The sequence below is a fragment of the Macrotis lagotis genome, chromosome 3 (genome assembly GCF_037893015.1).
Source record: "Macrotis lagotis isolate mMagLag1 chromosome 3, bilby.v1.9.chrom.fasta, whole genome shotgun sequence".
NCBI lineage: Eukaryota > Metazoa > Chordata > Mammalia > Peramelemorphia > Peramelidae > Macrotis > Macrotis lagotis.
Genome location: NC_133660.1, coordinates 220,292,384 through 220,308,185, shown reverse-complemented (window position 1 = coordinate 220,308,185; position 15,802 = coordinate 220,292,384). Strand labels below are relative to the sequence as shown.

Here is a 15,802-nt window from a genome sequence, read left to right as displayed (position 1 = left end):
GTTGACAGGTAGCCAGCAGCACCCTTAATTAGCATCAGCTGATGGACTGTTGGCTAGCAATCCTGAGGAACAAAAGGAGACCCATACACACATATAGGGTTTTACACAGCCTTAGGGTGCCATTACTAGCTTCATTTTTATCAGGGGAGAGGTTGAATAAAGAGATAGGTTATCCCTAGACTTTAGTAAAAACTGTTCACCTTGGAGTTAGAAACTATTTTCCTTGACATCTCAGAAGCAGCCAAAGGACACTTGAGAATATTTGTCATTCTATCCCAAATTTTCAATGGTCCTTCAGAATTTAATCTTAAATCAATTTACAAATCTTTCTTGATTTAACTCTAGCTAGAAAAGACAAAACTTTCCCTAGAAAAGAAATTGAAAACTCAAATTACATTCTTTGGCTCAAAAGACCCTTCCCCCCAGTATGCCACTCCACTTTGCCTTGTGGTGATTAGTTTCTATTCAGTTAGTGTCACCTCCCAAGCTCCTTTGGGAATCTTATGTTGATGAGTGGCAAGGGACAAAAGCAGCCTTTGCCCCGGAGGCAAGTTCATTGTCTCGTTGGCCCTTTCAGTGGCAATGGAGCTATTCAAACCTCAGACCCTTGCCAGAGGGTGGAACATCTACTTTGCATCTGAAGGCTTTCCTTTTTACATTTCAATGTCTCTATCTTTTAGCCCCAGCAGGCCCTCGGCTTTGGCTGAAATCTCCCAGGGTCACCCCCTCTTACCCTAGAAATTATATCTCTGGATGCCTTCACATTCACGGAATTTCAGGAAAGGTACCTTCCAGATCTTCTAATCTGACTCTTTAGTTGGATTGCGTTAAAGTGAGTAAGGCCCAGCCAAAGGGAGAAAGTTCCTTGTCCAAATATCCTTAGCCTAGTTAGTGGTGGATCTGGGACTTGTCTCCATGCTGCCCTATCTTCTTTCCCATTTTCTTTCCTCTAAGTTGGAGTGACACATCTCTTTTTCCTCTTCAAAGATGAGGAGAGCTTCTCTGTTGTAAGAGCTGTGTGTAAAAGGGGATGTGCGCGTGTTTGTGATATGTGGATGCTCTTGGACTCCTCCCTTGCCTCCTGGAGAGTCTGTCTAGGAACAACTTAAAAGGCCAGGCTGCTGCTCATGACCCCCTCCAAGGAGACCGGGAGCCTAAAAGAGAAGAGGAGTGAAAAAAAGAAGTCGCCACTTAAAAGTCACTTCTCCAAAGGCTACATGGAGCTTTTTTTGGTTAAACCTTTTTAAAGTGGTTAAAAGCTTTAATATTGATGGCCCGTCAACTCTGTCCTGATTCTTTGGCTTTCAGTTAAAAGGTTTTTGTTGTTGTAGCTTATGCAGTTGCTCTGTTGCTATGGAAACGTGACATCAAAATGACGTTTCCCTGTTTAAAAGCTTTTAACTAAATTCCTGCCTGTCAGATGTAGGCCCCATTTTGTGCACTCAAGCTTCAAGCTGTTGCAAAAAGGTTTCACATGGGCTGTTGTCATTCAAATGCTTTGCCCACTTCTGTACGTTCTGCACGACCCGAACCCGGGCTCCAAATTCTGCCTCTATTAAGTGTCCTCTTTTAAAAACCCTTTTAGGTCAATCAGCCATGGCCGCAGCAGAAATCCCTAGTTATGTTGTTTCTCCTCAGACTGAGAAACACAGGAGGGCCAGAAACTGGACGGATGCAGAGATGAGAGGCTTAATGCTGGTCTGGGAAGAATTTTTTGATGAATTGAAACAAACTAAGCGGAATGCCAAAGTTTATGAGAAAATGGCTAATAAACTCTTTGAAATGACTGGGGAGCATCGCCACGGAGAAGAGATTAAGATCAAAATCACCAATATGACATTCCAGTACAGGTAAGCAGCAGCCCTTTGTTCTGCCTTTGGGATGCCTCCCTCTTCTTCACTTCTCCTGGAGGGGTCCACGAGGTGGCTCAGGGGGCAGGCTGGGAAGGGGCCTCTAGAAAGAGGCCAGGGAGGGCTAGACCTCCAGCCTGCTGACCGGAGGCAGAAAGGCCAGAGGAAGGTGTGCTCATTTTCCTTCAGACCCCATCCCAGAGCACTCCCCTCTGCCCCATCATTTATTGAAAAACTCCAGAACTTATTTGGTTGTGGTTAACTAGTGCGATTGGCTCTGAGTTCAATGCTCTTCTAGCTTCTGCTGAGCTGAGCTAAGGAAGACTGGCTTTCCTGGGGTGAGGATGAGCAGACTGGGGGGTGGGGGGGTACTGAGAGGGAGGCGGAGATGAGGGAAAGTTCCAGTTCTCTATCCCGGCCCTTGATTGGATCTGGGCGGGCCAAGGGGATATGATTTGCAGGGCTGGGGGAAATGAGATACCTCCTTGCTGAGTGACAGGTTGGATCCTGATGAAAAGCTACCTTGGCCAAGGAATGGGTCTCTCTGCAGAGGCAGGGAGAGAGAACGAATAATGGCCTTGTGCATTGTAAATACTGCTCCCAAAAGAATGGGGGAAGGGTAGAAGCATTTTGGGGGGAGGGAAAAAAACAAATAAGCTGCTGGCAGCTGCCGCCAGAAAGGAAAGTTGATTTGGGAGGATTTTAAGGTTTCAAGGTCTAGATATGAAATATTTGGAACTTAGGAGGAAACTCACAATTTGTATATTGAAAAGATTCCCTGCAACTGGCTATTGGATTCTCTAAAAACTGCTCAGGGATTTATTAATTTATTAATAGTGACAGTAAAAAAAACAAAACCCATTACCATCAAAGAATACTGATGGTTAGTCTTCTATTTTCAGCTCCGTTAGCTCCCACTCCTGACTACGGGGAAGGGAGAAAAAGAGAAGGGAAGAAGAAAACAGAATTTTTAGTCCCAACTATTTTTTATCCCCTGCCCTAGGGTGTCACCTCTTATTACAGGTTCCTCTTACTCTGACCCAGACAAGGAGAAGGCTCAACAAACTGGAAGAGTCCTTAGAGACTATCTAACTTAACTCTCTTACTTTGCAGAGAAGGAAATTGAAGGTCAGAGGGATGCCCATTATCACATAAGTATAAAGTGACAGAGCTGGCACAAGAACCAGATTGCATGGTCAGGATATTTTGGGATTGTCCTGATAGGAATTGTCCTCTAAGGAACCAGAGGAGTGTCTGGGACTGTCACCTTCCTTTGCTGGAAATAGGACCTTCGTACCCTCATAGTCCAGATTCAAAGGTCTTCCTAGCTGACTGTGCATGCCCCAAAGACTAGGACCAAATCTTCTCCTCTGGTTTCTCCTAAAGTAAGATCTATACAGTGAGTGCCAAGGTTTTTGTGAATTGAATTGAATTTAAAATGTAATCTTGGGGCTAATAATATATATATATATATATATATATATATATATATTTATATATAATGCCACAGTATTTGTGGAACATTGAAAACATGACTGGATTAGGTAGGATGGGAGATCTGGGTTCCAGGCTCACTCTTCTGCTTATTAGCTGTGTTGAACCAATCTTAAACTGAGTCTATGAAAGCCATGACCACCATGTATAGTAATAGGAAAGGAATGGTTCCACTTTCTCTAGTGCTGTTTGGACTCAGAAAGAGAAGATGAGACCTTTAAGAATGTGAAGGGGGCTATAGTAGAAAGATTAATCGTTTGGATCCTCCACAGAAATTGCGGACTAACTGGCTTAGTTTTTTCCGATCAGACTAAGTTAGGAGAACCTTCTCTCCCTTTTCTCAAACCTCTCTAATTCTTACACTTTGTCCAATTCAGTTCAGTTTATTTTAGTATAACTATTTTAGTAAAAACTAAAAGCTCTCTAAGATTCCTTCATCTCTAAAATTTCATGGTTCTAACTTTTAGGTGTTTATTGGGCAGCTTGGGATAGAAGAGAAGACAGTCCTAACCTCAAGAAGCATGTAATCTTAATGGTTTCACTCATCTCTTAATGAGATAAAGGTTCTTGGCTTGATAAAATTTAGATTTGAATCGAGTCAGTGTGGTTTTTGCTTGATGTGGAAAGAGGAAAAACTGGATTTGAATCCCATCTCAGACCCTTGCTATCTATATGAACCTAGGCAAGTCATCTAATTTTGCTGGGCCTCAGTTTCCTTATCTGTAAAATAAGGATGTGGAACTCAGTGATCCTTCCTCTTCTAAATCACCTATTAGATGATCTGAGAGATGGTCTGGCTGACTTTCTAGATAGAGAAACTGAGATCATAGAGATTAAGGAACTGGATCAGGGTCACTCAGCTAGTAACTGACTATTGTTTTCAAAGTAGGGGTCTAAGCTAGAACTTCTATCTCCCCATCCAGGGCTCTTCCTTACTGCTTCATCTTTTTTAAGTCAAATGGATAGAAAAAACAGTGATTGCCAGAGAAGAGAGCTCATTGTGGAGTAGTGGCACATGAACTGAACCTTGGTAGATAGATGAGTGTTAGGCAGAGGAAGAAGGAAAAGGGCACTCTAGGAGAGGAATAGTTTTAAGAAGGGGACCTCTTTGGATTTCAGAAAAATCTGGAAAAGCTTACATGAATTGATGTTGAGAAAAGTGAGCAGAACCAAGAGAACACTGTATACAGTAACAGCAACTTTGTGTGATGATCAACTAGGAAAGATAACTCTTTTCAGCAATAATTCAGTGATCAAAGACAATTTTTTTTCAAAGACAATTTTAAAAGACTTGTGACAGAAAATGCTAACCACATCCAGAGAAAGAACTATGGTATCTTGAATGTAGATCAAAGCATACTATTTTCACTTTAAAAAAAAATTATCTTTGTTTTCCCTTATTTGTGACTTTTCCCTTTTGTTCTCAGTCTTCTTTCACAACATGATTAATATGGTAACATATTTAACATGATTGTGCATGTATAACCTATATCAGATTGCTTGCTATCTTGGGGAGGGAAGACAAAGAAGAGAGATGGAAAAAAACTTACAAAAATAATGTTGAACATTATCTTTACATGAGTTGAAAAAAATACTATTAAGATTGTTTAAAAAGAAAAAAAAAGAAGGGGGGGAGTCTGCTTTTGAGAGGTAGCTTTTCAGAGTTCATGCCAAGACTCTTCAGCTCAAAAAGCCTCAACCAACAATGTTCCTCTGCTGACTTGGTGGTTCCTGTCCTCATCCCTCATGTGATGCCATGGAAGGAAAGTTATGGTATAGAGGAAGGGACTCTGCCCTTTATCTCATGGGTATTTTAATATTCTACTCCAGGACTAAAACCCTTCATGTCATGTTATATGGCCTGACAAATAGCTTTTGAGATGGAACCCAACCTTTCTTCTATCATGAAAGGTAAAGATAATGTTGACTCACATTTCTATATCAATTTAAGGTTTCCAAAGTGATTTCATTTTTAATATATGGGGTAGGTACTACAGGTATTATCCATCTTTTTATATGTAAGTAATCTGAGACTCACAAAGTTAGGTGACTGTCCTGAGTGTTTGACCAGTAAATGATGGAGCTGATTTCCTAACTTCAGGTCTGATGTCCTGGGAATGTATAATCTTGTCAGCTCCCAGGCAAATGCAAACATCATACAATATTAGAACTAGACATGACCTTCGAGGTCATCTGCTATAATTCCCTTACTTTACAGAGGAAGAAACTGAAGTCCTGTATTGTTGGTATTGGATTTTTGTATAGCCTTGGATTTTCTGCTATTACTGTTTTCATCATTGTAATGTGTCCTGATGCTTAAGAAGAGTCACTTTTTTTTAAGGATTTTTGTAAGGCAAATGGGGTTAAGTGGGTTGCCCAAGGTCACACAGCTAGGTAATTATTAAACTTGTCTGAGGCTGGATTTGAACTCAGGTACTCCTGACTCCAGGGCTGGTGCTCTATCCACTCTGCCACCTAGCTGCCAAAGAGTCACTTTTTTTTAAAGAAAGATTTTATTTCTTTTGAGCTTTACAATTTTTTCCCTATTCTTGCTTCCCTACCCCTACCCCTCACAGAAGGCAGTATGTTAGTCTTTACATTGTTTCCATGGTATACATTGATCTAAGTTGAAAGTTTTAAGAAAAAGGAGAAGCAGGAGTGAGAATTATAGAATTATAGAATGTCAGATTTAATAGAGATCTAAGCTGGCATTCTTTGCAAAATCTCTAGCAAGTGATTAGCGGGTTCTTGCTCAAAGACCTTCTAGTGAGTGGGAACCCACGATGGCATGAGGTAACTGCCTGCTCTGCTCTTACTATTAAGAAGGTTATCTTTAGGTAGACCTTAAATCTGCTGCTTTGCAACTTCTACTGGCCAGAGATTCTTTTTGGGAGGGATCCCTTTGGCAGTCTAGTAGTGCCTATGGATCACTTTTTGGAATAATATTTTTAAGTGGATCAAATAAAATATAAAGGATTAAAAAGCAATCATTTATTCTGAAATTAAGTTATAGAAATTTCAAAAAGAAAAAGTTAAGTTCACAAACCCCAAATTAGAAATCTGTATCTGAAGCAGCTAGATTGAGTAGTAGATAAAGCACCAGTCCTGGAATGAAATTCAGCCTCAGATATTACTAGCTGTGTGACTCTAGGCAAGTCATTTAATCCCATTACCTCAAAAACAAACAAGCAATAATAACATAAACCTGAGTCCTATTCCTTACTCCTAGTTCTGCCCTCTGGGATCCTCATCCATGTGATAACTCTTCAGATATTTGAAGACAGTTATAAATAAATACCCTCTCCACTCATCAAGTCTTTTCTTCTAGTAAAACATCTCCACTCCTCTCAATTGAGCCTTATAAAGCATGATTTTCCAGGTTTTTCACTAAATTTCTTCTAGTTTATCAGTGTCTTTCCTAATATTTAGCTCTCAGGACTGAATAGAATATTCCAGATGGGGTATGTCCGGAGCAGTGGTCAGATTTTTCTGACTATTCTTACAGTGGGACTTCTAATTTCTTAATCCTGAATATTTGGCTTCTTTTAATGAAACCTAAAATTATACAAGATTTTTGATGGGTATATAATACTGTTGAAACATACTGAGCAGTAGTCCACTAATAATACATCAAGCTCATTTCTGGAGGAATTGAAGTCTAGTCACCTCTTCCCTGTCTTGTATCTGTGAATTCAATTTTTAAACCATATGCAAGACAATATTTATTTCCATTTTTTCTTATTTGATTCAACCCAATGATCTACTTTATCACAATCTTTTTAGCTAATGACTAATGTGTTACTAATTATATATGTCAGCTGTTACTTAGTTTTTTGACCTGTTCAAATTTGATAAACATTCTATCTTTGTTTTTATTCAAGTCACTAATAAAAATGTAAAATACCCAAGGCAAGGACAGATTATTGGGACATTCCATTATAGACCTTCCAAGTTGACATGTAATCATTAACGACTACTCTCTGGGCTTGACCATTCAACCAGTTTCATATCCTCTTAATTGAGAGTTTTCTCTTTATTATTCCATCTGGTTCACAAGACTAGTAAGAGATTTTGTCAGACACTTCATGAAAATCTAACTGAACTATTTCATCCACTTAACTTTGGGACTCCACTTTGGGGATAGCTGCTATAATTGATGAGAGGGATTAAATGAAAATTTAATTCAGCTCACTATTTCTAACCAGCTTCTAACCTATGCTTCATGTTCTATTCATCTGCCCATCAGACACTCAAGACTAGTCAGTATGGGCATCTTGCCATCTGCCTTGCCATTTCGATCATAATCTGACCTACTCAGAGAAAAAATCAACTCTTTGAACTAGAAATTAGACCTTTATTAATGTTGAGATTACAGATTCCTCCCTGATCCCTGAGAAATAGCATAGAGGGAGCAGGGATCCCTCCATACTTGGAGCTGACCCTCCACCTAATTGTTGAAAAGGGAGGTCTGTGATTGGATCCATCAGTAAGGATAGGTGCTCTTTCTTTTGATTGATGAACTTTCTCTGGCATAGAAGTAATGTAAGCAAGGAAGACAAGACTTAAGACATGTGAATATTGCTAATGATACCAATCTCTGTATTCATGGAAAGAACCTGATTCTGAAATCAAAAGTTCTAGGTTCAGATCCTCCCTCTGACAACTATGTGATCTTAGGCAAGTCATAACCTCCCTGAGCCTCAGTTTCTTCAACTGTAAAATGAAGGGTATGGACTAGTTGGCCTCTGAGATCTCTTCCACTTGATCCTATGATCTATCTAGTCCAATATTTCCATTGCAAAGGAAAAAACTGATGCCCAGATAGAAGAAAGTCATTCACTTAAGTTCATATAAGATAGAATCAGAAGCAGAATTGTGATTTGAACCTAAGTCCAATTCTAAATTTAGTACTCTTTTTTACTATACTGACCCCTTTTATTTTTCTGAGCTTTTGGACTTTATCTGCATGCCCAAGGTATTAATTTGGACAACTGAGTGACTATAATTCATTTACATAGAAAAATTATTTCAAATCTGTCTATTATACATGTGCCAGAGGACCTAATATCCTGGGCCATCAGATACAGATAATAATACCCCTTGTCGTCCTAAAATACTAGGAGAATTACAAACGCTTACAGAGGAACCCGTTTTCAAACTTAAATAGCTCAGTGATTTTATTTTATCGTTTTTAGAACATCAAAAGAAATCAGTCAAATAACCATGGGCTCTAATCTAAAGGAATATGCAAATTTTTCTTTCCCTTCCCCCAACAGAACCAGAAAAAGGTCCCTCAAACAGGATGCAGCTGTTCCATTTTTGAAGGAATTAAAGTCAATTAATGTTAATGAATGTTAAATCTGAACCACAGTCTCATGATTTGAGTGGAAAAATGGCTAAAGTCTGACTTATTTTTTTCAACTGTTCATGGCTATACACAATTGCAATTAGGCCCCAATGCCTTCTGACACTTTTCACCAAATTTTATAAAATTAAAGTGACTGAAATCTTTGACCTTCGATTTTTTCAAGGAATGTTGGTTAAGGGTAAGAGACAGCTGCTGAAAGCAAAATTTGAATATTTTACCAGCTTTCCTTTTCAGATTCAATAATTCATTGGAGACATCCAACTTAAGTACTGTCCTTGCTTTCTCCCTCTCTCCTTTCCTTGCCTGTGATTGGTGTCTGAGTGAGGTTATTCATTATTTATTCTGAAAGCTTTTTTCAAAATCCCCAGAGGAGAAATTCTGTTTCCACTCCTGAAGAAAAGTGGAAATATCAAACAAATATGGCAGTAAACATGGGGAATATCAGAGGAGGAAAACCAGACATTGTTAGACAGGTGGGCTCCATGCTGACATCTGTGGTTGGTTTTTTAGAAGAAGGAATACACATTCCTGAAGAATAAATACATTGCAGATTACTGAGGCAATTGTGAATGGGGACAGACCACTCCCTCTGATAGAATGAGGCTGTATCAACAGGATATTGTTCTTCTGAACCAAAAGCTTCTCTCATCATGTTTCCTAACTAAAGAAACCATATTATTATAGATAATAATAATAATGATAATAATAATTATTATTATTTATTTAGCATTTATATCACTTTTTTAAGATTTGTTAAACATTTTGCAAATGTGATCTCATTTGAAATTCTGTAATACTGTGAGGTGTGTTTATTTATCAGAATAAGAGGTGTTAAGTGAATTAACCAGAAACAGGAGTCCTAAAGTGTCTTGAGTTCTGGATCTGAACTCAAGTCTTTAAGCACCTGGAGTTAGAAACACTGGAATTCAAACTCAGCCTCAGACACATACTAAATGTGATCCTGGGCAAGTCACTTAAATTCTGACTGCCTCAGTTTCCTTATCTGTTCAATGTAATTAAATTGAGTCTCCTCATTTAATTAAACAATGGCACCTTCTTCATAGGGTCATTGTAAAGATTAAATTAGATGATATTAGTCATTTAATGAATCAATCCCTTCTTCCTTCCTTTTTTTTTCTTCCTTTCATCCTTTCTTCCTCCTTCCCTCTCTTCCTCCTCAGTTTTCTATCTACCAAGTAACCTAGCAGTAGATGTAGAGCTGGATGGGACTTCAGGCAGCATCTAGTTCAACTTTTCCATATTCAGATGAGAAAACTAAAGCCCAGACGGGAAAGTGATATCCAAAATATATAGCAAATAAACCTCAGAGTTACAACTCAGGTCTGGCTCCTTTGTTCCTTCTTCAAGGTCCATAGAATTTTGAGTTTGTGGAGTGTCAGAAATCATCTGTTCCAATTCTCTTTATAGATGAGGAAACTAAGACTCAGAATGGTGGAACCACAGGCCTGTGGTCACTTGTGGAAGGAGTCTGAGCCCTAGGGATCTGGCCCCTGCATCCTGTTTTTCTTCCAGATGCCTGTTTTTCTTCCAGATGCCTCTTTGTCTTCATCCTATACAGTCCTATGCCACAGACATTTATTGAGCCTTGACTGTGCATAGACTGCAAGGCAAGACTGGGGCAATGTTGGGGTAAGAGGGTGAGTGTGGTGAAAGAACTGTCCTCATCCCAAAGGAAATTCACCTCAAAGGAACACCAGCTAAGGAGAAAATGGGAAAGGATAGATGGATCAAAGTAATCAATATCAACTAGTTGTTGGAAAACTAGTTGTGAAAGTTGTTGGAAAAAGGAAGAAGTTCATCAAAGGTATAGAGAAATTCATGAGTTATAATCCACAAAATTTTTAAGAATGTTATTTGAGAACATCTTTAACTTTTGAAAATAACTTTAACAGAGGACTGTTGGATCTTGTCATAAACCTATCCCTTGATATCTTCATCAGAGTTAGGCACACTGGAGATTTCTCCAGTTCTTGACTTATTGGTGGTAACTTGTTCTATTTTGAAGATTTTTTTCTTGTAATTATATTTTCTTGATGCAATGGAAAGAAACCTGTGGATGTTGTTTCTTTTAAACTCAAAGTTGTACAGTGAATTAACTCTTTTAGTCCTTGAGGCAGGCAGAGAAGAATTAATGCTATGCTTGGTGCAGATAGAGATCAGGAAACAGACCCAGAGTTGGGGTGACATACCATACATTGAGTTGACAGTAGAGTTGGGCACAGGAGTTCAGCTTCCCAGCCTCCACTGCTCTGTACAAAGCTGTGTGGTGCCCGCTCAGTTTCCAGTTAATGTTTGATGAAATGATTTGTCTTACTTTTGATTTCCTCAAAACTTAGTTTCCCCAAAGTTAACTAAGCATTATGTTTTTTAACTGATTCTATTATCTAATTAAACCAATGAAATCAATGTAATTGAACTAAATTCTTTCCTTAGAAGTGTTCTTCAATTCTGTTCCCCTTGGTGTGCGATGAGATAATTTTTTTACTGTATTAAAGATTTGATTCTAAGAGCTTGAAAGCAGTATAGTTTTTCTCAACACTAATTCAGTTTATTGTTGCTTTCATTTGTTTTTGTTTGGTTTGTTGACTTTTTTTGAACCACATGTAATGTCATTACTATAGAGAACTCCTAGTGTGGAAACTCCTTCTACCAATTCATATTGACACCTGCTGTGAAATTTATAGTTTGGAGAGATTGTGTCTGAGGTGATCTTGGAAGATATCTTCAGTCCACAGTCAACTTTCTAGGCACTTACACTGTGATGCCTTTCCATTTCTTATTAGACTTTATCATTCCTCATTGTTCATTCATTCAACAGACATTAAATACCTATGACTTGCAATGCATCATGTCAGGCAACTAGATAATACTTCAAATTTGTACAGTGCTTAATGGTTTACAGAATGCTTTTATGTTCATTGTTCCATCAATTTTTTTCTTACAACAACCTTTTAAAGAAGTCTGGGCAGGGATTTGTTTTCCCCAATTTAACCATGAGAATACTGAGGCTGAGAGAAATTAAGAGATTTGCACAAGATAACATAGATTTTAAATGGTGGAACTAAATTCTTTAGACTCTATGTCACTCTATCTCCAAAATTAATTACTTGAATTGTTAGTTTTCACACTCTATAATAATGTAGGCACTATTAGCTCATTTCATTTAACTAGTTCTTCATAAAAGTCTCTAGATTACATTGTTCTTATAGCTCAGAGCTAGTATTAACTCATTGTAATATAATGGATCTTATTGGCCAAGTGTATTTCAGTAGCCTGTTGTTGACATGGAAGTTTCTTGGTAATATGATGTGAATCTAGAAGGTGCTATCTTTTGAATTGGTTTCAAAACTTGGTGAAACACTTCTAAATTAATGTGCCATTATTACAATGGAGCCTCTCTAAAATACTGTACTTCCAGATCTATGCCATGACTTTTATGGGAGGCAGTATTCTGATAAGATCCTTCTCCTATAGAAGGATATCTTTGGAATTTATTATTCCATATATGTAATAAATATGGAAGGAGTTTTAGTAGAAATTTATCCCTTATTAAACTATAATTCTGATCATAAGACACATATTTCCTTGTTCTAAAGCCATGAGTGGAAGTGGGTCATGAGATAGTGAGGTGTTAGTGTATTATCTTTGTTACCTGTGTCATCAATGCATGTATATACAAAGCATGGGCACCACTTTATAGGCTGAAGTGACTCAAGATACTATTTGCTAATGAATATAAGGAGTGTTCACATGGATGATGTTATGATCAATACTTCAGACCTAGGATTGGGTTGAACTGAGTGATGTCCAAGATCCTGATTCACAAGAGACTGTATAATTGGAGGTAAGGATACTGAAAATGAATGTCCCTGAAAAATCCCAAGTACTTTCATGGGGAGGAAGGAATTCAACTCATTGGGAAGAAATATTAAAAAATTCTCTTCTTTGTTATGATAACTTTCAGAAACTTTGGTGGGACACCATTTATATCCTTTTATGTTTCTATTCATTCTATTCATTCCCCTTGGAATAGTCTTCCCATTCTTTCCCATTTTTTGGAATGTCTTTTTTTCTTTTGCTCTTTCTATTATGATCAGAATTACAGTTAAAAAGGGATAAATCTCTACTAAAGTCTCATATAATTACATATCTAGTATGTAATTATCTAGTTGTAAATAATGCAAGAACTATGATGAAAGCCTGCTATCATTCATTACTTTTATGGGGATTCTAAGTATGAACTCTGCGAAGCTGCTTCCTCTGTATGTTCTGTATTCTCTCCAGTAGTAGTTCTCTAATTAGTCAAGGATGGGTTGTCATTGAAGGCTTTCCTATATTTATTGAATCTTTAGTGCTTTTCCCCTTCAAGGTCTGGCTTAAGCCCTAAGTCTTCCTCCAAGAATTCTTTCCTGAGTTTCACAGCTCACATCCTTTGCTGCCTGTCCAAAGTACATCATGTCTTCTCTTGTCAGGCATTTTTTCTAATGACAAGAGCTATCTCCAGTGCCTTGCCACTAGCAGTCCCACTTGCCTAACTCCCCTTTGACTTTTAGAATATAGTTTCTTTCAAACCTCAGTTGAACCTCACTTAGAGGGGCAGCTAGGTGCACAGTGGATAGAGCACCAGCCCTGGAATCAGGAGTACCTGAGTCCAAATCCAGCTTCAGACACTTAATAATTACCAAGCTGTGTGACCTTGGACAAGTCACTTAACCCCACCACCTTGCAAAAACCAAAAAACAAAACCCCCACCTATGCACAAAGCTCATCTGTAGATACTGGTGTATCATAAGTACCATGTTTTCATTGTGTGTGTGCTTATTTATCTATACTTTCCCCCAAATAAAATGAAAGTCCCTTGAGAGCAGGAACTATTTCATTTTGGTCTATATAATTTCCTAGAATTGATATTTAGTAAGGATGTCAAAAATACTTAATTACTCACTCTGTTTCTCTCCAAATATATAGTAGAAGGCCTTGCACAGAGTAGGCAAATACTGATTGAAGAAGAACTTTAAGCAGTTGCTCCTAAGAGCAACATAAGGGCTAATTTCTGGCCAGTAGTTGCAGTAGAGGCCTTCTATCATACTAGGTCAGTTAGGTGGACCAACCTTGGGATATCAAAGAATTAGAGGAAGTTTGAGTTGAACAAGACCTCAGAGACCCCTTAATCTCACTCATACCTGAGAAGCATTCCTTTTTACACCTGCCCTGATTATGATTATACCATCTTCACTTTATATCTGAGAACTTTGTTGTAGTTAAGCACCATTTTGAGGCTTCTCGCCAGATACAAGTCGGTTACCTTCCTTGGCTCTTACACCCATCTTCCTCCCTTCTCTCAGCTTTTTAGCTCCTTTTGTCTTCCCCCATTAGACTGTGAGGGCAAGAACTAACTTTTTTTCATATTTATATCCCCAAGTTACATGTTGTTACATGGTAGGCACTTAATAAATATTTATTGACAGTGACTAATTTTCATTTTGGTTCTCTTGTTATGTTTTACTTGGGCCTTTTTATTTATTTTATTTTTTCTTTTTTATATATCTTACTCTAAGAATTTCCATCTTTCTCTGTATATATGTGCATTTGTGTATGTGTATCTCCATTCCATAGAAGCATAGAATGTCAGCTGAAGGAGACCCAGAGATCAAATTTGTCCCCATCATCTTATTGAGGAGGAAACAAAGGCACTGGGAAGAGAAATGACTTGGCCATGGCCCCAGTGTGTCAGAGTCAGGGCTGGGACTTGACTGGGTCTTCTCTAGTTTCCCTGGCTTATTCTCCACAGAACTATACATTGTCTTGGATGAATTAAGTCATCAGATGGAATAAAAGAACTGGCAGGTGTGATTGCTAAGGTGTTACCACTGATCTTAGAAACACGATGGAAGATGGCAGGGTGCTGTAGGACTGGAGGAGGGCACACAACTCAATTTTTAAAAAAGGGAAAGGTGATAATTTATTACTATAGGATGAGAGCTTGACTGTGGCAAAATTCTAGTCCTCATTATTGAGTGAGCACTTTGTGGTTACTTAAAAAGGCAAGTGGTTACCACCACAAATCAGCACGAGCTCATCAAGAACAAGCCGCCTCACACTAACCTGATTTTTTTCTTCTGGATGATTAGGAATAGCCATCTATGGATTTCAGTGAGGCATCTAACAAAGTCCTTTGTGTATTCTTGCGGGTAAGATGGGTGGACATGGCCTGTATGATAGTAGAACAGCTTTTTGATTTACAAATGATTTAATGACTAAAGGACAGTGATGGATAGTCAGATTTTAACAGAAGAAGCATCTCTTGAGTTGCCAAAGGGTTCTCTCCTTAGTTCAGTCTGGTCTATCAGATGAAGGCATATTTAGCATGTATGTCAAATTTTAGAAACCCAGGATTTAAATCTGGAAAGGACATTGGAGTTCAATAAGTGCAACTCCCTCATTTGACAGCTAAGGAAACTGAGGCCCATGCACTTTCTAAAGCAGACTCAGGATTCAAGACCAGCTTCTATTCTATAACCGGTGACTTGCACATGAGGATACTTAACACGAATTGAATTGAACTCCAGGGGAGAGAATGAATGTAGCAATGAATGCTTGATAATGGTTCTAGAGATTTACATTATAGCTTGGGATACAATCAAAAGGAATGACTCTTTAATAATTGAATTTGAGGTACCAAATGCTTAGAGAAAGATGTTTGGAGGAAGGAAAACCTAGATGTCTCTGAAATAATAAATTCCATATAGCTAAAGGATCTTACAGATCAGATACTCCAATCCTTTAATTGTACAGTGGAAGAAACTCAATTCCAGAAAGGGAAAATAACTTGCTCAGAGTTGTACAACTAGTCTAGTTCATGGAATTAGACATCCTACTCAACTTGGGAAACTTTTCAGAATGTTCTGTGTTGCCTCTGAATTCAGACTTCTTAGCCACAGAGCTTTGGAGCAGAGTTTTCATGCTCTCTTCTATCATCCTACATCAACCTAATACTGTCTCAGAATCAGAGAGCATCAGATGTGAAAAGGAATTGAGGATCATGTAGTCCAAATCCTCATTTTACAGA

General features: G+C 38.3%; 1 protein-coding gene across 1 annotated transcript in view; it reads left to right on the top strand.

Annotated features, from left to right (window-relative positions):
* Nucleotides 1–1,418: 1,418 nt before the first annotated feature.
* Nucleotides 1,419–15,802, top strand: part of MSANTD1 (Myb/SANT DNA binding domain containing 1) — a 36,190-nt gene continuing 21,806 nt past the window's right edge. The window contains exon 1 of the mRNA XM_074229866.1: nt 1,419–1,850. Coding sequence (XP_074085967.1) covers nt 1,597–1,850 — 254 coding nt within the window. The 5' untranslated portion in view covers nt 1,419–1,596. The remainder of the gene's footprint in view (nt 1,851–15,802) is intronic.